This window comes from Schistocerca cancellata, chromosome 3 (genome assembly GCF_023864275.1).
Source record: "Schistocerca cancellata isolate TAMUIC-IGC-003103 chromosome 3, iqSchCanc2.1, whole genome shotgun sequence".
Taxonomy (NCBI): Eukaryota; Metazoa; Arthropoda; class Insecta; order Orthoptera; family Acrididae; genus Schistocerca; species Schistocerca cancellata.
Window position 1 is genome coordinate 59,066,982 of NC_064628.1, and position 22,972 is coordinate 59,089,953.

Sequence of the window (22,972 nt, forward strand, 5' to 3'; positions counted from 1 at the left end):
ATCTCGAACACCCTAAATATCTTTCATCCAGCAGGATATATATATATATATATATATATATATATATATATATATATATACGAAGCAAATGATGACTAGCTAGTAGGAAGGCCATGAACCAGCGTGGTTCCCTTTCTCGTACCTTAGTTCGTTACGAAACTGTGAGGAGCAGTACGTCATTTTTAATATCATCCTACATTGTTATTCGAAAATCCACTTCTTCTCTTCAAGACTTGTTCAAGAACATATCGCAGTTTACCATTCACGTAAACATGACGTTACTGAAAACGTAAGACAAAACTGACTCTAACGTCTGCATACTAGCACACACTGGGTAACTGCTCCATTTTCTAGAACTGACAGTAAGCAAATGGAAAAACCAGGATAATGCACACCTATCACCCAGTCAATAGCCTTCAAGTGAAGGTTACTGTGGAAACAGTGTGCCCCAAACAGTAACAGAAAATAATGCTTTTTATTTACAACATCGGTACAATCACAGTAGCCAATCTGATCTCAAATAACACTGTAGTCACTGAAAAGGCTATCATCTCCACATCCAACGGAAGACCACCAACAGTGTACGTAGGCTCACTTCATAGATTTGTGGGAGTGTACAGGATTTAATACAGAACGCTGGCGACTGTCTGGTGACCAGGAAACGTGCACTACAGTTTCTGCATCATATGCTGACCAAACGATGAAAATTCCTTCTATTGCCAAGATGGGGACCGGCCGTGTCCGTATCACGTGCAACTGTGTGTTGTGTGTAAATAGAGGAGTTGTGTGTAGATTAGAGCAGATATCCTCCGACGTGCTGCAGGATCGTGATGGACAGCATGCAATGATAAACTATAAAGGCTCGGTTGTTTCTTGATTGCTGAACAACCGATGGTGGCGTACCTCAGGAAGGCTTTCTGGTGGCGTGTCCTCAGGATGGAGCTGGTGCCCGCGCCGTTCCGCATGGCGCTGCTGCTGCTGGTGGTGGTGGCTCTGCTGCACGTGCTCGACCGCCAGCTGGAGTTCACGGCGCGCACAGACTTCCTCTGCAAGGCCAAGCTGCGCGTCGAGCAGGATGAGGTGCGTACTCGCTCGTCCAAGCGCCTTAACAGCCCAACATCTACATCTACATCTACATCCATACTCCGCAAGCCACCTGACGGTGTGTGGCGGGGGGTACCTTGAGTACCTCTATCGGTTCTCCCTTCTATTTCAGTCTCGTATTGTTCGTGGAAAGAAGGATTGTCGGTATGCCTCTGTGTGGGCTCTAATCTCTCTGATTTTATCCTCATGGTCTCTTCGCGAGATATACGTAGGAGGGAGCAATATACTGCTTGCCTCTTTGGTGAAGGTATGTTCTCGAAACTTTGACAAAAGCCCGTACCGAGCTACTGAGCGTCTCTCCTGCAGAGTCTTCCACTGGAGTTTATCTATCATCTCCGTAACGCTTTCGCGATTACTAAATGATTCTGTAACGAAGCGCGCTGCTCTCCGTTGGATCTTCTCTATATCTTCTATCAACCCTATCTGGTACGGATCCCAAACTGCTGAGCAGTATTCAAGCAGTGGGCGAACAAGCGTACTGTAACCTACTTCCTTTGTTTTCGGATTGCATTTCCTTAGGATTCTTCCAATGAATCTCAGTCTGGCATCTGCTTTACCGACGATCAACATTATATGATCATTCCATGTTAAATCACTCCTAATGCGTACTCCCAGATAATTTATGCTATTAACTGCTTCCAGTTGCTGACCTGCTATTTTGTAGCTAAAGGATCTATCTTTCTGTGTATTCGCAGCACATTACACTTGTCTACATTGAGATTCAATTGCCTTTCCCTACACCATGCGTCAATTCGCTGCAGATCCTCCTGCATTTCAGTACAATTTTCCATTGTTACAACCTCTCGATACACCACAGCATCATCTGCAAAAAGCCTCAATGAACTTCCGATGTCATCCACCAGGTCATTTATGTATATTGTGAATAGCAACGGTCCTATGACACTCCCCTGCGGCACACCTGAAATCACTCTTACTTCGGAAGACTTCTCTCCATTGAGAATGACATGCTGCGTCCTGTTGTCTAGGAACTCCTCAATCCAATCACACAATTGGTCTGGTAGTCCATATGCTCTTACTTTGTTCATTAAACGACTGTGGGGAACTGTATCGAACGCCTTGCGGAAGTCAAGAAACACGGCATCTACCTGTGAACCCGTGGCTATGGCCCTCTGAGTCTCGTGGACGAATAGCGCGAGCTGGGTTTCACATGACCGTCTTTTTCGAAACTCATGCTGATTCCTACAGAGTAGATTTCTATGTCTCCAGAAAAGTAATTATACTCGAACACAATACGTGTTCCAACCTCAGGCAACTGGCCGGGTAGTGAACAAATGGCAGGAACTTCGCTCCTCCTTCCTTCCTTCCTTCCTTCCATCCTTCCTTACATTCACAAGAAAATTAGATTATCGAGGCAATGGAAAAATCAACAATTTGACGGAGCTAGATGCAACTCGTAGATGCTCTTAATCTCTTCAGTCCAATCTACGGAAGTTTTCTGGTGACGGACACTGCATGTTCAGAACATATGTCTGAGGTCATCATCATCATCTTCCGGGATAACAGGCTGTGGTCGATGTGTAAATATTTCTCCTAACGTTTCATCTCTAACTGTGGGAGACATCTCCAGAGGTAAAGCGGCGAACTGCCACCAGATCTCGAGGAATCGTCGAATGTGTAGTGAGTGTAGAGGGCACCACAGGCCATCACATGACGTCGGTCGGTTGGGTTGTTTGTGGGAAGAGACCAGACTGCGAGGTCATCGGTCACATTGGATTAGGGAAGGACGGGGAAGGAATACGGCCGTGACCTTTCAAAGGAACCATCCTGGCATTTGCCTGGAGCGATTTAGGGAAATCACGGAAAACCTAAATCAGGATGGCCGGACGCGGGATTGAACCGTCGTCCTCCCATGACGTCGGCTACGAGAGTATCTCCAGTAGTGGCAACATTCCCGATTGAAAGTAATCGATCGTCATTCTTGCAGTGTAATGTTGACATCCATATATTATCTAATTCAACACCTTCCTCTATCCTGTTAAAATTATTGCAGTGTTTGTAAATCTCAATAGCCTCTCTATACACGAGCGCAAGATAATGCAATGTTTTCGATATGACGCTCGTCTCACTAATTTGATTTCGTGACCACCCTCTTGGTAAACACGTTCCGGTACGGCCGAACGTCCCAGGAGGCAATTCAGCTTGTGTTCAACCAGGCGGGTATTAACATTTCTTTTCGTAGTACCAGTTTGAAGAAGTCCACAACTACAATGAATACTATGTACACCTGGCGTAGCCAAAGGATTTCGTACATCTTTCATCGATCCTAGAGATCCTTTTGTCTTCCTGGTGGGTCTGAATGCAGTTTCCACATCACACTTGCTCAATATTTTCCCAATGCGATCTGCCCCCATGGGCTGCAGTTGTTCCTCATTTATCCTGAGTCCTGTTAGAATAATCATTCTTCTTCAATGCCGACCGTAGATGTTCAGTGTCATCTTTCAGATAAGCCGGTTCACAAATTTTGTATATCCTGTCTACCAAGGTTCTAATCACAACTCTTTTCTGGCTGGGGTGGTGGTTAGAATTTTTATGGAGTTAACAGTCAGTACGCGTGGCTTTACCAGAGATAATCTGGTAGCCGACGTCATTTGATGGATTGTGGTGCTTTCTACAATGCGCCTATATTCGGTGCACCCTCGAGTTCTGACTGGAGTTCGCCCCTTTACCTCTGAAGATATCTCCCACAACCCTAGATGAAACGTTAGGAGAAAGTTTTATACATCAATCACGGGCTGTTAGCCCGGAAGTTTTAAGCTAAATCAGTACAGGCCGTGAAAGCTTACCTAGTATGATCAGTTTCCTTGTCCATCTAACTTCCACTTGCCTGGTTGCATCTTCTCCCGACCTCTACTTCAGTCTCAGTACGGTCGCACTCGAGTCTTCGTCTTCAGTGTTGCTCCTTGATTCCGATCTTTGTCTTTCTTTCACTCCACCTAGTATTCCCAACATCGTCATAACCCACATCCGAATCGTGTTCACATCAAGACTCGAAGTCCCACTGCCTTAAATCAAAATAAGTAATAACACATTGACATTAAATCGTCAGTGTTGAATCTACATAAATATATTTATTGTGCAAAAACCGTTTAGCTTTGTTCGCATAATCCTCAACGAGAAGTTGAACAAGATTCAATAGAAATAACTACATACTTTCTTGGAGTGAATATAAAAAAAAATCTTAGCACCAGCACTTCAAGAAGCTTTAGATAATACTAATTTCATCTCTTTGTTGCGTAACACACCGTCACTTGCTTTCTCAAACACGTGCGACCTATTTAATTCGAAACTGCATTCTCTAAAATAAATTTTTTACCGTTTTCCATTTGCCAACTTGCATTCTTATTTCAATATTGCACGATTTTTCATTGTTATGTTAGTCATTTTGTATTTACGTCTCTAACTGTGTTTACCAAGAGTCATTAGATTTCACGCACGCGCAATGTTATAAATGTCTGATAGTCCCCTCAGTTTTTAGACGTGCTCGGTACCATCACTGTAGCTGCACCAACCGCCATCCAGACAGGCAACACGCCTAAGGACTAGATTGCGTCACGTGACATAGATGTCATTCACCGAAATAGTATGCATAATGCAAAATCGGCAACTGGGTGGATACTAGAAAACCTTTTCCCACACATAAAGCATCCTTATCATCGTTTTCATCTTCATCATCATCAACAACACCATGTGCACTATCATCTCATTTCTTCTTCCTCACCTTCTGTTGGTCCTCCTCCAAATGGCCTCTGAGCTGATGAACCATTTAAAACTTTGGTTTTGTGTCTACTATCTGAGGATTAACTGAACATCGGAAATACGATGGTGAGTCAATAAATAAGTCGCAAACGACATATCGGCGCATATCATTTTGGATTTCACGACCATACGTATCTACAAGTTGGCAGAGCATGTTGTGTGGAAAATAGACTACACACAATATTTCGCGGCAAACACTTGGATCCGCAGTCACACAAAGATCTCAGGTATAATGTAAGTGTGCACCCGACTGGCACAGCGTAATTCTTGTGAGACAAGGGACTGACTGCAGAGGATGTTTTTAGTGAAATTCGTGTCGTATTTGGTTACAATTGTATTTCATGGAAAGTTGTATTAAACTGCGTGCAGGAACTCAACAAAGGACAAGTTTTCATTATTTAAATCATTACAAGAAGAAATTAAAAATATGGAGCGTCCTGGTTGCCCTGGTTATCCAGTGGTGCCACCTCATTTCCCCATGAAGGGGTATTTCGCTACCCGCACGACACATCTGTGTTTTTGGTTGCAGCAACTTTAAGAAATAAATTGTTTATGGCGCGAGAAGTCATTCGTGGGTTCTTTTATGGCGGTGAGGCCGCGACAAACACTTCGCTGTAGAAACGGCTTACGAAGTCACCGCCACACTTTTAATAGCGGGCCGACCGGTCCGCTGGAACAGTGAACAGAAAGATGAAAACCCAAACACTCTGATTAAATAACAGTCGGTACTTATCTTTATTAACGAAGATACAGAAACACAGTAGTGAACTCTGTGTCTACAGAAATCTGTCTAGATCGAGTCGGAGCGGCTAGGTCAGCGTCGGCTGACGACAAACATCAAGTCTGCTGCGATGAACACACAACGGACTCGCAAGTACACAAATCGGTGGCGAGCATACCACTGAGCGGCGAACACAGAACTGTCCTGGCGCTCGCGACTCCAGCGCTTAAGAAGCCAGAAGCCAGCGGTGGCGCGCGCAGACTTGCGGCGATTTCCTGTATCGCTGGCGCTGCTTATGCGGACGGCGTCCGGACTTTGATGCTGCCAACCTTTTGGCAGCGGGCTCGGCTGGCACCACTGGCTAGGATATAACAGGTTCCGAATGGTATCAAAAGAAGTCCATGCTGCAGACTTTCGAGGCCTTGTCGGGCGATGAGATAAGTATTTAAATATGGGTGGGGAGACTTTTGAAAGGTAAAGTAAATCGCAGGCAGGAACATGCGGCAATGATCTCTACCTCTGTTTGCAACTTGTTTATTGACTCACCCTCCCAACATAGTTTTCATCCATATCTTACAATTTTCCCATCGAACTAAAGTAAAATCGTTTAGAGGATTTACAATTAGCAGTAACAGGTCAGGGTACCCATAAGAGTATCTGTGCACTTGTACGCACATCAAGCCATGGGTGAATGTGTGAGGACGATGGTACTGGTGGATGGAGAGGATGTATGACATATACTAAATCCACTGCCGCACTTGTACTTGACGTCTGCTGGTGAGTGCGGCGTGTTGTGGCGGTGCCGGCAGGTGGAGACGATGCGCGGCATCAACAAGATCCTGCTGGAGAACATCCTGCCGGCGCACGTGGCCGACCACTTCCTGGCGGGCGCGGCGCGCCACTCGGACCTCTACCACGAGCGCTACTCCTGCATCGCCGTCATGTTCGCCTCCATCCCCAACTACAAGGAGTTCTACGACGAGAACGACGTCAACAAGCAGGGACTCGAGTGCCTTCGGCTGCTCAACGAGATCATCTGCGACTTTGATAAGGTAGTTCATGAACCGTGGATTTAACTTTTCAAAAGAATTTACTTTATTTACTAGCGACTCATCAAGAACATTAACACATTTAATCACACTATGTGAGCGTGGAAGTAGTTGAAAATGAAATTACTTTTAACGAATGGGAATTTGATTCCTAAAAGCTTTTCAAAAACAGATTTAAAATTATAAGCAGAAAAGCACCCTCGAAATATCAAGTTACAATTTTATTTAGAGGCAGAAAGAACGGTATTGACAGTATGAGCCTTCGGGCTGAGAAGCTTGCCGCTCCCTTTCAACACGGCCGTAGTCACGACCGCTCACAACAACCTCTGAAATACTACACTGGTGCAAATCTGCAACACACCAGATTACTTTAAACTAAAAATTTTAACAACTCACAGAAACACATTAACTATGCACCCCGTAAGAGGGATGGAAATGGTACAAACACTCACACTAAGAGATTATTTGCCACCGAAAGTGCAATTTGTTTTTAAAAGGACTCTTACGGTGGAAGGGTGGCAACTTTATAAAAATGACTATTTAAATAAAACTCACTTACATAAAATATACAACATGCTCTACATTGCACATATACTGCCTCGCAAGATGATAGGTAAGATAATAACATATTTCAGGAATTCGGCCTTTACACCTTAATTCTATAAATTCGTTAACACCGAATCAGACAAACATGACAGAGGCAGCTATTAACGTACGGCAGACCGACCGACAGACAGACACTATCTGCCTAACAAATGCGGACGCGAGACAAACGAGCAAGCTGGGGACGAGGGACTGACCAAGAAAACAAGTAGAATTTAACAACGTATCGCGAATCACTTAACTTCTAATGATGTGTTGGCAGATGTGCCAACACTTTGTAGTTAGAGGAGGCCGAAATGCACGCTATAATCTAACGCAGACTGGCGTGAGGTCTGGAACAGGATACGTAATGAATGCTATAAAGAAAAGTACGTAGCTGCTGGAATACTTAACTTTAATCCATCATTTTTGTACAGCATTCTTGATGATACAAGTGAGACTCTCTCTAGAAATGGTTAATGGCGCCTTGCTAGGTCGTAGCCATGGACTTAGCTGCTTAGCTGAAGGCTATTCTAACTGTCTCTCGGCAAATGAGAGAAAGGCTTCGTCAGTGTAGTCGCTAGCAAGTCGTCCGTACAACTCGGGCTAGTGCTAGTACGTCTCTCTAGACCTGCCGTGTGGTGGCGCTCGGTCTGCGATCACTGACAGTGGCGACACGCGGGTCCGACATGTACTAATGAACCGCGGCCGATTTAAAGCTACCACCTAGGAAGTGTGGTGTCTGGCGGTGACACCACATCTAATAACTGCGATTTCTGGCGAAGACGTGGCGCAGCACCCCCAAAACGCTCTCCCGAACCGTACGCTGCCAGCCGTTTCAACGGACGCAGGAAGACGCGCCGATCTCCCGTCTCACGGCGTCGCAGCTCGCACCGGCCAGACCGATGTATTGGGTTGACTCCTGTTGCTCTCGTGTCGGCCGCGAAGCCACTACGCCTCGCTCTACGGCGCGGCCCACTGGACTCACGTGGCGACTTCACATGCGCCGAAGCTCCAGGCGGACAAGTCATCTTGTGTCCCAGTGCGCGACCGACCAACCGATTGATCCAACCGCCAATGCCCATTGCCTGAGCAAACTCGAGCAGACTGGCGGCCCAACACATACAAGCACTCTGGACGACAGACAGACACTGACCGCCTCACCAATGCGGACGAGAGGCAGACCCAGACTAGAATGAGATTTTCACTCTGCAGCGGAGTGTGTGCTGATATGAAACTTCCTGGTAGATTAAAACTGTGTGCCTGACCGAGACTCGAACTCGGGACCTTTGCCTTTCGCGGTAGAGCACTTGCCCGCGAAAGGCATTGGTCCCGAGTTCGAGTCTCGGTCCGGCACACAGTTTAAATCTGCCAGGAAGTTTCAGACCCAGACTAACTTGGCTGACCAACTGACCAGACTCGCCCAGACTGACAGACTGACCGACTGCCAAGCTCATGGCGCCCCTTAAATGCACGTGAACAGGCAACTTTTCCCCTTTCCCACCAGAGAGAGACACCAAAGCTGCGATTGCCACAGCGGCGCCACCGCCAGAAACGGAGGGCGACTGCTTTACACTACGCGCAGAGGCACACTCTTCAAAACAGCAATTGTTACCACGGCTCAGTTTCCTTCCTATCAAAAGTTCAGAGGCGTAACAAAGTACTTCTGCTTAGCAAGAGACAGGAACGAGCTGCACACTTTCGAGTGATTAATATCAAATAATCAGTTCTGAGGATGAAGATGTCGAGCAAAAACGGATAACAATAAAAGCGTTTTACTATACACCAGAGACCAGTATGTGGCGAACAAGGTTGAGGTCTCACAAAAACCACCGTAGTTAACTAGCCGTGTCAGAAAATTACTGCTAAAGCAAAATAATCTTCATAATAAAGTTAAGCAAAGTCAGTGTTTGTCTGCCAAAGACGAGCTGAAAGGAAGCAAATTCATCGTAAGGAGAGCACTGCAAGAAGCTTTTAATGAAATCTAAAATAAAATTTTCTTACTGATCTTACTGAAAATCCGAGAACTTTTTCCTCCTCAGTCTTCTGCCTGAATTGATGCAGCCATCTACGAATTCCTCTCCTATGCCAACCTTTCCATATCAGAGTAGCACTTGCAACCTATGTCGTCAATTATGTGCCTGATGTATCCCAGTCTCTGTTAGCCTGTACAGTTTTTATCAACAGCTCATCTAGTACCAGGGACATTTTGTCTTAACACATCTCCTACCATCCTGTTCCTCCTCCTTGTCAGTTTTTTCCACATATTTCTTTCCTCGCCGATTCTGCGGTGAACCTCCTCACTCCTTAACTTATCAGTCCACATAGCTTTCAACATTCTTCTGTAGCTCCATATCTTCTATTCTCTTCTGTTTCGATTTTCCCATAGTCCGTGTTTCATTACTATACAATACGATGCTCCAAAGGCACATTCTCAGAAATGTCTTCCTCGAATTACGGCCTATGTTCCAACTAGTAGATTTCTCTTGGCCGAAATTGGCCTGGTTGCCTTGCTTGTCTACTTTTCATGTTCTCCCTGCTCCGTCCGTCATGGGTTATTTGTTGCCTAGGTAGCTTGTTCTTCACTCTCACAGAGGATAGCAATGTCATCAGTGGATCCTATCAGTGATATCCTTCCACCTTAATTTTAATTTCACTCTTGAAGCTTTCTTCTATTTCCGTTATTGCTTCTTTGAGTGAACAACAGCGGTGAAAAATTACATCCCTGCCTTACGTCTTTTTTAATCCGAGAACTTCCTTCTTGGTCTTCCAGTCTTATTGTTCCCTCTTGGTTCTTGTATGTACTGTATATCACCCATCTTTTCCTATAACGTACCACTACCTTTCTCAGAATTTCGGACAGTTTACACCATTTCACGTTGTCTTGATTTTTCTTCAGTCATGCTACAGTTACCACACGCAACGTCAGAAAGCGTCTCTGAGGGAATTACCTTTCCCAAAGCCAAAATGATCATCAAACTAAAACATCCGCAATTTTCTTTTTCATGCTTCTGTATATTATTCTTGTCAGCAACTTGGATTCATGAGGTGTTAAGCTGAGTGTGTGATAATTACAGCACTTGTCGGATCTTGCATTCTCCGGAATTGTGTGGACAATGTTTTCCCTAAAGTCTCATGGTATATCGCCAGTCTCACACATTTTAAACACCAAAGTCAGTAATCATTTTGTTGCCATTTCCCCCAGTGATTTTAGAAATTCCTCTGGAAACATGTTTCCAGTCACTCTGTAACTATATTGACACTGAAACGGGCAGCTGATAGAGAGAAGGCTGAAACGATGAATTCGGCTTTCTGATATTATTTCACCGCAGAAGATAGTAAGACGGTTGCTCATGTCAATCATCATACGAGCGCCTAAATCGTAAATATTGAGAATTTGAACGTGGGATAGAAAATGAACTAAATCCCCTCAATAGAGAGAACGCATGTCGACTAGAGAGCTGTGAGATTCTACTGAGATTATGTGGAAGAATTTTCTACCATTTTAGCAGAAGTTTATCGTAGAGCAATGAAGGGTTCAGGTGCACATAATTATAGCCTTATATCGCTGAAGTCAGTCTGTTATAGAATTATACAATATGTTCTATGTTCGATGTTGTAGAGAACGAATATGGATTCCGTAACCAGGGGTCTTGCGAAACACAGGTCGCTCTGCTCGTCCTTGAAATAAAGTGTATGGCATTCAACGGCATCCAGTTAGATACCGTGTTGCAAGACATCGGGGTGGTCTTTGAAACAGTTCTTCACTGTCGTTTAGTGAAGAAAATCGTGTTTACCGAGTATCGACCCCTATATCTGTCTGTATTCAGGTCTCACTGACAGGCAGAACTTTCTTATGTATGCTTCTATATATATTGTACTTAATGTGGATAAAGGCAAGCTAATGCCTTTACATAGGAACATAATAAGAAATAATTAGATTATAAGATTAGATGCCAACGTCTGGAGCACAACGTTTAAATAATTGGAGGTAATGTTAAGAGCCGTTAATGAAATGGGGCAAACAAGTAAAATGTATACAGGAATAAACGAATGCACGGCTTGAATGTGGGGGAAGGGCTGGTTTCTGTGAAAGAGCGCTCCATGTGCAAAGATAGACTCTAGCGGGACCAATACTCCACCGTTTGAAGTCCTTATGCTCGGGCAACGTCAGTAATTCTCTTTGGAAGAAAGGAGACATTTCCGCGAAACCCTGTTGGGTAAATTTGAACAATCGGTATTCGAAGAATACTGATAGATCTTTGTGCTGCTACCACCATACATCTCAAGTAGAGATCGTGAGAATAGTGTATGAGTAATGAAGAAATTTGTCTGGAATATATGAACATAAGATGGTGTATCATTCTCATTAATATTAATTTAGTAGTTTATTTGCTTTTAGATAATGAATATTACGTAACAAAAATGTAGACAGTCATTTTTCCGTCGCCCCTGATGAATGTCGTTACAAGTACCTTCTGCCAAGCGCTGTGCCGTGTCGTGTAGCGTATGGGGTATACGGGAAAGTATACATGATGAATCAGAACTCCACCGACATAATTGCGGAGGGACCCAAGGTCTCCGTCAGCTCGTTACAGAGTTTTGACATTTCGTTTGGTTTCTTGCCCCAGTTACTTTTGCATCTGTATTGCAACTGAAAATAGAGCGTAACAATGCAAATGTCGAAGATACTACTAAACCACGATATTACTGCAGTTGTCCGTTATCGGAAACACGCGGTAGCGTACAGTAAACAAGTACACTGGTGACCAAGTAAAACACATACCAGTGTCAATGCTTTCAGGTCAGTTGTGAATATACCGTCAACCTCGATTAAGCGGTGACTTTTGTTTCGAAACAAACTTGTTCCGAAGAGTCAAACCATGTGCTGTTGTCAACACTAATGTCAACTTTATCTTCTCTCTGAAGCTTTCAATCAGCACTGTTCGGTTCTGGCACGGGTTTGTTTTCCCTGCAGTGTTAATTGTACGTTAACAGTAATACACAGCAGTGCGGATAGGTTTACTGACGGAGAGTTGGTCGATACGCTCCTCGTCTGTTGTGTCCATGAATACGATGGGAGAGCGGCGCGACGACCTTTTGTTGGCCTGTTCCCCGCAGCACTATTGCATTTCAACGTAGGTGTTTTGTGTTGTACATTTTACTGATTGCATACCGTAATTTTTTCTAACTGTCCACAGAAACAAGGGTAATTGGGGTAAAAAACCATAATTATATTATTACGGTGTCACGAGCCATCGGAGACTATGATCCCTTACACCAAAAAAGTCAGAAAACATCGATGACCAATATCCTAAATTTTGTCGGTGAAGTTCCGGTTCATCCTGTACGTGCGTGCGCACCGACAGCCAGCAGCTACCATATCCTTTTAGTCTTGCTTAGGCGTCCCTCCCGTCTTTTCCATCACTGGATCTCACTCTAGAATTTCCTTCTGATCCTTTATTTATAAATGCGTAGACTGTTTGCCTTACTGGATGCATACAGGATGTCCGTAATATTGTAGCAATATGTTACACTCATCTAAATGCAAATCCGCTATTGAAAAACAATCATTGACATTATAAATGATCACAGAATGCACAAAATTACAACAATAAATTGCGCAGAACAATCTGAAACGCCCTCATTACTGTACAGATGTGTCCATTTGCATGGAATGACTCAAATAGTGTGTCACTCCACGTTTTCGCACTGTAACGCACAGTGACAGATCTCATATGACGGCAGCACTTGAGTAATTTAGCAGTTTGTCTGATATGTATGAACATAAAATGACGTATCATTCTAACTAATGTTAATTTAGTAGTTTATTTGCTGATACTACTATGTCAAGTAATAATCTTTTTCAGTTTTACACACCAATATCCATGTATGCAACATATATCATGCATGAATACCATTAATCACGTAGACAATGATGGAACAATATTTCCACTGCTGTTTCTCTTTGCCCTTGCTTTGCTTTAATAATGTCATATGTCAACGTCATATTTACTATATTTATTTTTGTTTGTAGACTGTATCTTTCACCTTACCAAATGTATTAGGAAGCTCAAATGAATCTTATTCCTTACAGCTAAACTCATTTTTTAATGAACAATTAATAATGATAAGGTGTTGTTTCCAACAAACATTGTTTTTATTCGTGCAATGAAGATACTATTTTTTTTCTTTATTGTTATTTCACTCCCCAAAATGGGGTGGACTGGCAGCAGCAGAAAACGCCGCTCTTCAGCCAAGAGAGTTACAGAAAAAAAACATAGTCAGATGAGGAAAGAACACATAACATAGAGTGACATAACGTGATGAATGAACGACAACAGAAATGGTAGATTTAAAAACAACATAGACGAGAGCCACTCACACATGTGGAGAACTGACACTACAACGAAAACATTAAAAATCACTACACGAAAGGGGAGGGGGGGGGGAGGAAGGGGAGGGGAGAGACAGTAGAGGAAAACCAGGAGGGGGTAGAGGGTGCTGTGGAGGGGAGAAGGAAAGGAGCAGGAAGCCTGGGGGGTGGGGTGGGGGGAGGTGAAAAGTAGAAAGAAGGTGTTTGGCAGGGAAAAGGGAAGAAGAAGGGAAGGGAGAGAGGAAGGGAGAGAGGGAGCCCTGTGGAGGAGGGGGGGGGAAGAAGGATGGATTAGATATAGTAGGAGGGGTAGATGGAAGGCACAAGGACATCATCCATGAGGGGGAGTTGGCGGAAGCCACCTTGGGCGAGGGTATGGAGAGTGTGGAGATGGGGACCAGGCAGGACACTGTGGTACCGGTGCGGCAGCGGGCTAGGGTGGGAGAGGATGGGGAAAACTAAAGGATGGGGGGATCCAGTTTGCGGGAAATGTATAAAATCCGTATTCGTTCAAGGATCAGGAGGAGATTGGGGAAGGGAATCAGATCACAAAGGATCTGCGTGGGGAATGGGAGACGGATGCGATAAGCGAGGCGGAGTGCATGGCGCTCAAGGAGTTGGAGGGATTTATAGTAGGTGGAGGGGGGGGGGGCAGAGATCCAAGCGGAGTGGGGCATAACGTAGGATGGGGCAGATGAGGGACTTATGAAGATATTAAAATATACAACGTATATTTTGTTTATATACCATGTAGTAACTTGGGTTAATGAAATTTGGTGTACTATGGGTGATTACAGAAGCATCTTAATCCCTAGGTGTACGCTCCTCAGTCTCTTTTGAGTTCTTTTATATATATATATATATATATATATATATATATATATATATATATATATATATATATATATATATATATATATATATATTAACTTCAAACATATGTTGTGAAGTGGATACAATGTCCTGTACTGTCTTCCGGGACGATTTGTCGTCGCTACAAGCACACCGTCCATTTCCGGAAGCGTGTTTGTAGGACCTTTATCGCTCGATCTTTAGTCAGGAATCTGTCCCTCCAGTTTGTCAGTTTTATTTATATTCACCCTGTATCTTTTGTTTTGTCTACAAATGCTATCACGTCAATATACAGTACTCTAGATACTAGTGTTTTGCCTGTGAGAATACTGAGAAATGACCCTAAATCATTATTCAACGTACGATTTGTACTGTGATCTCTCTGTATAGAAGTTTTCGTATTTGTACCAAGCTCCTGGCAGTAGGGCTCAATAAGCAGGAAAAAAGAGGAATATGTAGGCAGAGTAGTGTCACTGACGCAATACATTCGGTTTTGAGTGGAACTGTCCTCAGATATAATTTGCTATTGAGAAGTAAGTAAATTACGAATACCATCTTCGTCAAGGTTTATGCTAAATGAAAAATGTACCGAGAAAATATTTACGTCTAATAAAAGTGTTGGGAGCAAGTTATTAATTTTGGAGTGGGCTTCATCATTTATTATACCGTTCCATTTAAATCCTTTCATAGTTACGGAAGTTAAAGAGATGAAATGAATGTGAAGTGAAAGTAACGGACTAATTCACGGCGCTTCAATGAAGAAGTTGATTTGTTTTTGAATGGCTGAGAGCGTAGAAATTTTAGAGCTTTTGAAAAAGTTCGAAAGAAGCATGATACCGGCAATATTGTCAGTAATGTCACGACATTGAATGACGCCAGTACTGTTAAATCATCAAAAACAGTCTGTTTTTAAAAGGAAAAATACTGATAAACCGTTTGTTAACAGTCGACATACTCCTCTAAGTTATTTACGGCGAGTGCCGGTCACGTCAAATTGTGTTTGCAAGAGAGCTGCTTCGAGGAACTCATTTTTTGAAAGAGAGGTCTGAATCAGACCGTACACAGCGCTAGCCCTCGCTTTTCATTTACTTTTAGAGGTAAGCCCATCTCTACTTGCATTTGTTTTATTTTGTTAACGGGGCTACATTACTTGTAAATGGATCGATAGAAGTTTCTGTCTTGAACAGACAGTGATAAATCTTGTTGAAAGATTGTCGTGAGTCACTTCTGAAAAGTTCAGTCAGTACAGACTGTCTGTAGATCATCACAAACGATAACATTTCTAGTTTAGTTTGCGAACAGTCACAAACAGTAGCGTTTGTGCTGTTGTTTGTATCATCACTAACGGTAGCACATCTATTATACAAGGCTCGTCCAGAAAATAATTCCGATCAGTAGCGAAATGGAAACTACATTGAAAATCAGATATGTTTTATTTGCGACAGTTGGCTCCACCTTCCAGCTACTTCTCTACATAGACGCCACTCCAGCTAGGACGTATGTCGCACCGTTGTGCTATCTTTCCAATATATTCGTCATAGAAGGCAGCCGCCTATGCTTGCCGCCAATTCTCTATGCTCGTCTGTAGCTCGTTGTCTGTGCGAAAATGTTGTCTTCATAGCCAGTAGTTAATGTGAGCAGAGATGAAACACAGACGGAGCCAATTACGGGCTGTAGTGTGGGTGATCAAACACTTCCCATCGAAAACGCTGCAGGAGCACTTTCATTGGCGCTGCAGATTGCGATCGAGACTTGTCACGCAGTAGGAGCTGTATGACAGTTCTGTAATGTGGGCTGCATAATACCGACGAAATCTCTCACCAGGGCATCATACTTGTGAGGACACACTATTTTCTACGCATCTTTATGTGCTCGCCATGCGCTGAGAACTGAAAAGAGCGAAGTGATGCAACCGACAGGGGTACTAGAGACACTGACGAACACATATGTGCAAAGATTTATTAGATTTTCACAGTGGTTTCCATTTCTTGACCGATCGGAACTTATTTTCCGAATATCCCTCGTAGTTTGTAAATCATGCTGATCGATACCATTTCTGCTACGCTTCACGACCGCCACAATCGACAGCATTGCTACAGCAGTTTCTAAACCGTCACGAACCATAGCATTTCGACTACATACTAAGTGAATTAGATTATATAATGGTAAGACAGAGATTTAGGAACCAGGTTTCAAATTGTAAGACATTTCCAGGGGCAGATGTGGACTCTGACCACAATCTATTGGTTATGACCTGTAGATTAAAACTGAAGAAACTGCAAAAAGGTGGGAATTTAAGGAGATGGGACCTGGATAAACTGAAAGAACCAGAGGTTGTACAGAGTTTCAGGGAGAGCATAAGGGAACAATTGACAGGAATGGGGGAAAGAAATACAGTAGAAGAAGATTGGGTAGCTTTGAGGGATGAAGTAGTGAAGGCAGCAGAGGATCAAGTAGGTAAAAAGACGAGGGCTAGTAGAAATCCTTGGGTAACAGAAGAAATATTGAATTTAATTGATGAAAGGAGAAAATATAAAAATGCAGTGAATGAAGCAGGCAAAAAAGAATACAAATGTCTCAAAAATGAGATCGACAGAAAGTGCAAAATGGCTAAGCAGGGATGGCTAGAGGACAAATGTAAGGATGTAGAGGCTTATCTCACTAGGGGTAAGATAGATACTGCCTACAGGAAAATTAAAGAGACCTTTGGAGATAAGAGAACAACTTGTATGAACATCAAGAGCTCAGATGGAAACCCAGTTCTAAGCAAAGAAGGGAAAGCAGAAAGGTGGAAGGAGTATATAGAGGGTCTATACAAGGGCGATGCACTTGAGGACAATATTATGGAACTGGAAGAGGATGTAGATGAAGATGAAATGGGAGACACGATACTGCGTGAAGAGTTTGACAGAGCACTGAAAGACCTGAGTCGAAACAAGGCCCCCGGAGTAGACAACATTCCATTGGAACTACTGGCGGCCTTGGGAGAGCCAGTCCTGACAAAACTCTACCATCTGGTGAGCAAGATGTATGAAACAGGCGAAATATCCTCAGACTTCAAGAAGAATATAATAATTCCAATCCCAAAGAAAGCAGGTGTTGACAGATGTGAAAATTACCGGACAATCAGCTTAATAAGCCACAGCTGCAAAGTACTAACACGAATTCTTTACAGACGAATGGAAAAACTAGTAGAAGCCGTCCTCTGGGAAGATCAGTTTGGATTCCGTAGAAATACTGGAACACGTGAGGCAATACTGACCTTACGACTAATCTTAGAAGAAAGATTAAGGAAAGGCAAACCTACGTTTCTAGCATTTGTAGACTTAGAGAAAGCTTTTGACAATGTTGACTGGAATACTCTCTTTCAAATTCTAAAGGTGGCAGGGGTAAAATACAGGGAGCGAAAGGCTATATACAATTTGTACATAAACCAGATGGCAGTTATAAGAGTCGAGGGACATGAAAGGGAAGCAGTGGTTGGGAAAGGGAGTAAGACAGGGTTGTAGCCTCTCCCCGATGTTATTCAATCTGTATATTGAGCAAGCAGTAAAGGAAACAAAAGAAAAATTCGGAGTAGGTATTAAAATCCATGGAGAAGAAATAAAAAGTTTGAGGTTCGCCGATGACATTGTAATTCTGTCAGAGACAGCAAAGGACTTGGAAGAGCAGTTGAACGGAATGGATGGTGTCTTGAAGGGAGGATATAAGATGAACATCAACAAAAGCAAAATGAGGATAATGGAATGTAGTCAAATTAAGTTGGGTGATGCTGAGGGAATTAGGAAATGAGACACTTAAAGTAGTAAAGGAGTTTTGCTATTTGGGGAGTAAAATAACTGATGATGGTCGAAGTAGAGAGGATATTAAATGTAGACTGGCAATGGCAAGGAAAGCATTTCTCAAGAAGAGAAATTTGTTAACATCGAGTATAGATTTAAGTGTCAGGAAGTCATTTCTGAAAGTATTTGTATGGAGTGTAGCCATGTATGGAAGTGAAACATGGACGGTAAATAGTTTGGACAAGAAGAGAATAGAAGCTTTTGAAATGTGGTGCTACAGAAGAATGCTGAAGATTAGATGGGTAGATCACGTAACTAATGAGGAAGTATTGAATAGGATTGGGGAGAAGAGAAGTTTGTGGCACAACTTGACCAGAAGAAGGGATCGGTTGGTAGGACATGTTCTGAGGCATCAATGGATCACCAATTTAGTATTGGAGGGCAGCGTGGAGGGTAAAAATCGTAGGGGGAGACCAAGAGATGAATACACTAAGCAGATTCAGAAGGATGTAGGTTGCAGTAGGTACTGGGAGATGAAGAAGCTTGCACAGGATAGAGTAGCATGGAGAGCTGCATCAAACCAGTCTCAGGACTGAAGACCACAACAACAACTAAGTGAATTTTCACTCTGCAGCGGAGTGTGTGTCCATCTGAAACTTCTTGGCGGACCAGGAGTGGAATCTGGAACCCCTGCCTATCACGGGGAAATACTGTACCAACTGAGTATCCAAGCAAAACCCAACCTCGCAGTTTCATTTTTGCCAGTACCTCATCTCCTACCTTCCTAACTTCACAGTAGTTCTCCTACATATCTTGTGGGCGAGGACTCCTGGTAGAAAGATTACTACGGAGGAGTGACATAGACACAGCCAGGTGGCTTATTTCCAGAATGAATATTCACTCGCACGAGAAAGTCTGTGAAGTTTATAGGATATGAGATATTTGGTAGAAGTAAAACTAAGAAGGCTGGTCGTGATAAATATCTCAGTCAGTAGAGCACTTGCCCGCAAAATGCAAAAGTTCCAGGTCTCAGGCCCTTTCCCTCACACAGTTTTAAGCTACTAGTGAGCTTCAACTCTACTATAGTTTGTAAACCATAACGAACGGTAGCATAAATTTTAAGCCATTTCGAAAACGGCTATGTAAGGCGAAACTACCTGTGTTACTGAAATGAACTCTTGATAAATGCTGTACGACTTACCACGAAGGAATTACCCGAATGTTGCTGAACTTGCTATCTGTGATGCACATATACAGAGAAATACATGATTACAATTTCAGAAAAATTAGACGATTTATTTAAGAGATAGAACTTTACAAACTGAGCAAGTCAATAACGTATACTAATATGGATATGCAGTCTGTTCTTTGGGACATGTCTAAAGGAACAGACACCATATCCAAATAAGTATACAGGGCTATTACAAATGATTGAAGCGATTTCATAAATTCACTGTAGCTCCATTCATTGACAGATGGTCACGACACACTACAGATACGTAGAAAAACTCATAAAGTTTTGTTCGGCTGGAGCCGCACTTCAGGTTTCTGCCGTCAGAGCGCTCGAGAGCGCAGTGAGACAAAATGGCGACAGGACCCGAGAAAGCGTATGTCGTGTTGAAATGCACTCACATCAGTCAGTCATAACAGTGCAACGACACTTCAGGACGAACTTCAACAAAGATACACCAACTGCTAACTCCAATCGGCGATGGTATGTGCAGTTTAAAGCTTCTGGATGCCTCTGTAAGGGGAAATCAACGGGTCGGCCTGCAGTGAGCGAAGAAACGGTTGAACGCGTGCGGGCAAGTTTCACGCGTAGCCCGCGGAAAATTGGCTCATGCCACAACTGGAGACCGACAGCGCCGACTTCATCTTTCAACAGGATGGTGCTCCACCGCACTTCCATCCTGATGTTCGGCATTTCTTAAACAGGAGATTGGAAAACCGATGGATCGGTCGTGGTGGAGATCATGATCAGCAGTTCATGTCATGGCCTCCACGCTCTCCCGACTTAACCCCATGCGATTTCTTTCTGTGGGGTTATGTGAAAGATTCAGTGTTTAAACCTCCTCTACCAAGAAACGTGCCAGAACTTCGAGCTCGCATCAACGATGCTTTCGAACTCATTGATGGGGACATGCTGCGCCGAGTGTGGGAGGAACTTTATTATCGGCTTGATATCTGCCGAATCACTAAAGGGGCACATATTGAACATTTGTGAATGCCTAAAAAAACTTTTTGAGTTTTTGTTTGTGTGTGCAAAGCATTGTGAAAATATCTCAAATAATAAAGTTATTGTAGAGCTGTGAAATCGCTTCAATCATTTGTAATAACCCTGTATAGTTCTGGCAATACCGGCCATGACCTTGTTCTGTGCGTGTGCACACATATTACCCGAACTCTTACGATACTTTGTAAGAATGTCTTCCACGAGTAATGAGAGTGTTGGGTAGGGACACTACGAATGTAGTGTGTGGACATATAAGGTGAGATGTGGGTCTCGCGGGAGGCGTGCAAGAGATAGTCCCTGCAGTCGCACTATCCTCTGTGCCCTCGGAGGATCAGATGAATAGAGAGTCTGCCATGTAAGCAGGAGGTCTCGGATTCGAGTCCCGGTCGGGGCACACATTTTCACCCGTCCCCGTAGATATATATCAACGCCCCTCAGCAGCTGAAGGTATTAATATATAACGTTTGGCCGACCTCTGGCCATTATGGAAGCAGTTATTCGGCTTGCCATTGATTGACAGAGTAGTTGGAGGTCCTCCTGGGGGATATCGTGCCAAATTCAGTCCAAATGGCACCTTAGATGGTCAAAATCCCGAGCTCGTTTTCGAAGTCCTCCCATAATGCTGCAAACGTTCTCAGTTGCGGATACATCCGACGACCTCGCTAGCAAAGGTAAGGCTTGGCAAGCAGGAGAAGAAACAGTAGAAACTCTCGCTGTCGGCGGTAGGTCGTTATCTTGCTGAAATGTAAGTCAGAGGATGGTTTGCCACAGAGGGCAACAGAACGGGGAGTATAATATCGTCGTACAAGTCTTCGCTGGTCTTTGGAGTTCAGTTCGAAGCGAGACTCATCACTGAAGACAATTCTACTCCAGTAAATGATACTGAAGGCCGTAGTCTCGTCTGGAGACGCCCTGAACAGCGATGAGCTACCAGCCTGACTGTCTTTCGCCATACGGCCCGAGAACCAGGGGTGCCATTTCATTTCATTGCACGACCCCGCTGGTTGTCATTCGGGGCACCCTTACAGCGGAGCGGTACGTCGACCATATTCTGCTCCCGGTTTCGTTGTCCTTCATGGCAGGCCGTTCTGGGATTACATTTCAGCAAGATAATGCCCGCCCGCACACGGCGAGACTTTCTACTGCTGAGCTCCGTGCTTGCCGAACCCTGCTTTAGTCAGCAAGGTCGCCGGATCTTTCCGCAATTGAGGACGTTTGCAGCATTACGGGCAGAGCCCTCCAGTCAGCTCGGGAGTCTGACGATCTAATGCGACACCTTGACAGAATTTGGCACGCTGACCCGCAAGAGGACGTGGAGCAAATCTATCAATGAACGGCAAGCACAATAACTGCTTGCATAAGGGCCAGAGGTGGGTCAACACGTTATTGACTTGTTGGATTTATGCCCTTCCTCTTGAATAAATCATCCATTTTTTCTTCAATTGTAGTCGCCGGCCGTGGTGGCCGAGCGGTTCTAGGCGCTCCAGTCCGGAACCGCTCGACTGCTACCGTCGCAGGTTCGAATCCTGCCTCGGGCATGGATGTGTGTGATGTCCTTAGGTTACACAAGCTGCGACATCGTCGCGAAAAAAACAGTGACCCGTACATTCAATAAGTTTCCTTTAATTTACGTCTATGGTCACAAACTTCTTGTTGACAGATTACCGGTTTCGGTCTTTAATGACTAGCGTGAGATCTGTTCATAAAAACAAAGTCCTAATGTACTGCAGCCATAGTGGCAACGTCAAATGTTAAATGCGGTGCTGATTCCGCATTTAACATTTGACGATGCCACTGTTAAATGCGGTGCTGATTCCTCATTTAACATTTGACGATGCCACTGTTAAATGCGGTGCTGATTCCTCATTTAACATTTGACGATGCCACTATGGCTGCAGTACATTAGGGCTTTGTTTTTATGAAACAGATCTGATGATGGTCATTAAAGAACGGGACCGGTAATCTGTCAACAAGAAGTTTGTGACCATGGACGTAAATTAAAGGAAACTTAAGTCCTCAGGTTAGTTAGGTTTAAGAAGTTCTAAGTTCTAGGCTACTGATGACCTCAGGTGTTAAGTCTGAAACACCTCCGTTTTTATCCCGACCTGATCTGATCGAATAGCAGCCCAATATTTATTATTAACATGACCGTGAACCTAATGGGGCTGGTAATCGGAATTGACTCCTACGGAAGTTGTTACTTTCCAGTTCGTCCTGTTCAATACTATAATACTGAATGTATGGTAATAAGGAAGACCAACACAGTTTTACTAATTACGAACTTATATTCTTCTCAAAATACAAAAAGGAGACAGCCACTGCCTTCGTCATACATATCTAATTACGGCTAATCTCAGCACAGGCTTCCTTCATTTTCCATTACCGTCACACGCTAATCCATCACTGCATCCAACACTGCAGTCCAAGGTTAGGCCGGCGCGGTAGACGCGAAACTAAATATCGGCACTAGTAACGTCACTGATCGCTTTTATAAAG

At 43.7% G+C, this 22,972-nt stretch overlaps 1 protein-coding gene across 1 annotated transcript in view; it reads left to right on the forward strand.

The window, feature by feature from the left end:
* The window catches only part of LOC126176958 (adenylate cyclase type 2), a 334,232-nt gene that overhangs the window by 262,717 nt on the left and 48,543 nt on the right, over positions 1-22,972 (forward strand). Inside the window, exons 14-15 of the mRNA XM_049924166.1 lie at positions 936-1,080; positions 6,412-6,654. Of these exons, the coding sequence (XP_049780123.1) occupies positions 936-1,080; positions 6,412-6,654 (388 nt within the window). The remainder of the gene's footprint in view (positions 1-935; positions 1,081-6,411; positions 6,655-22,972) is intronic.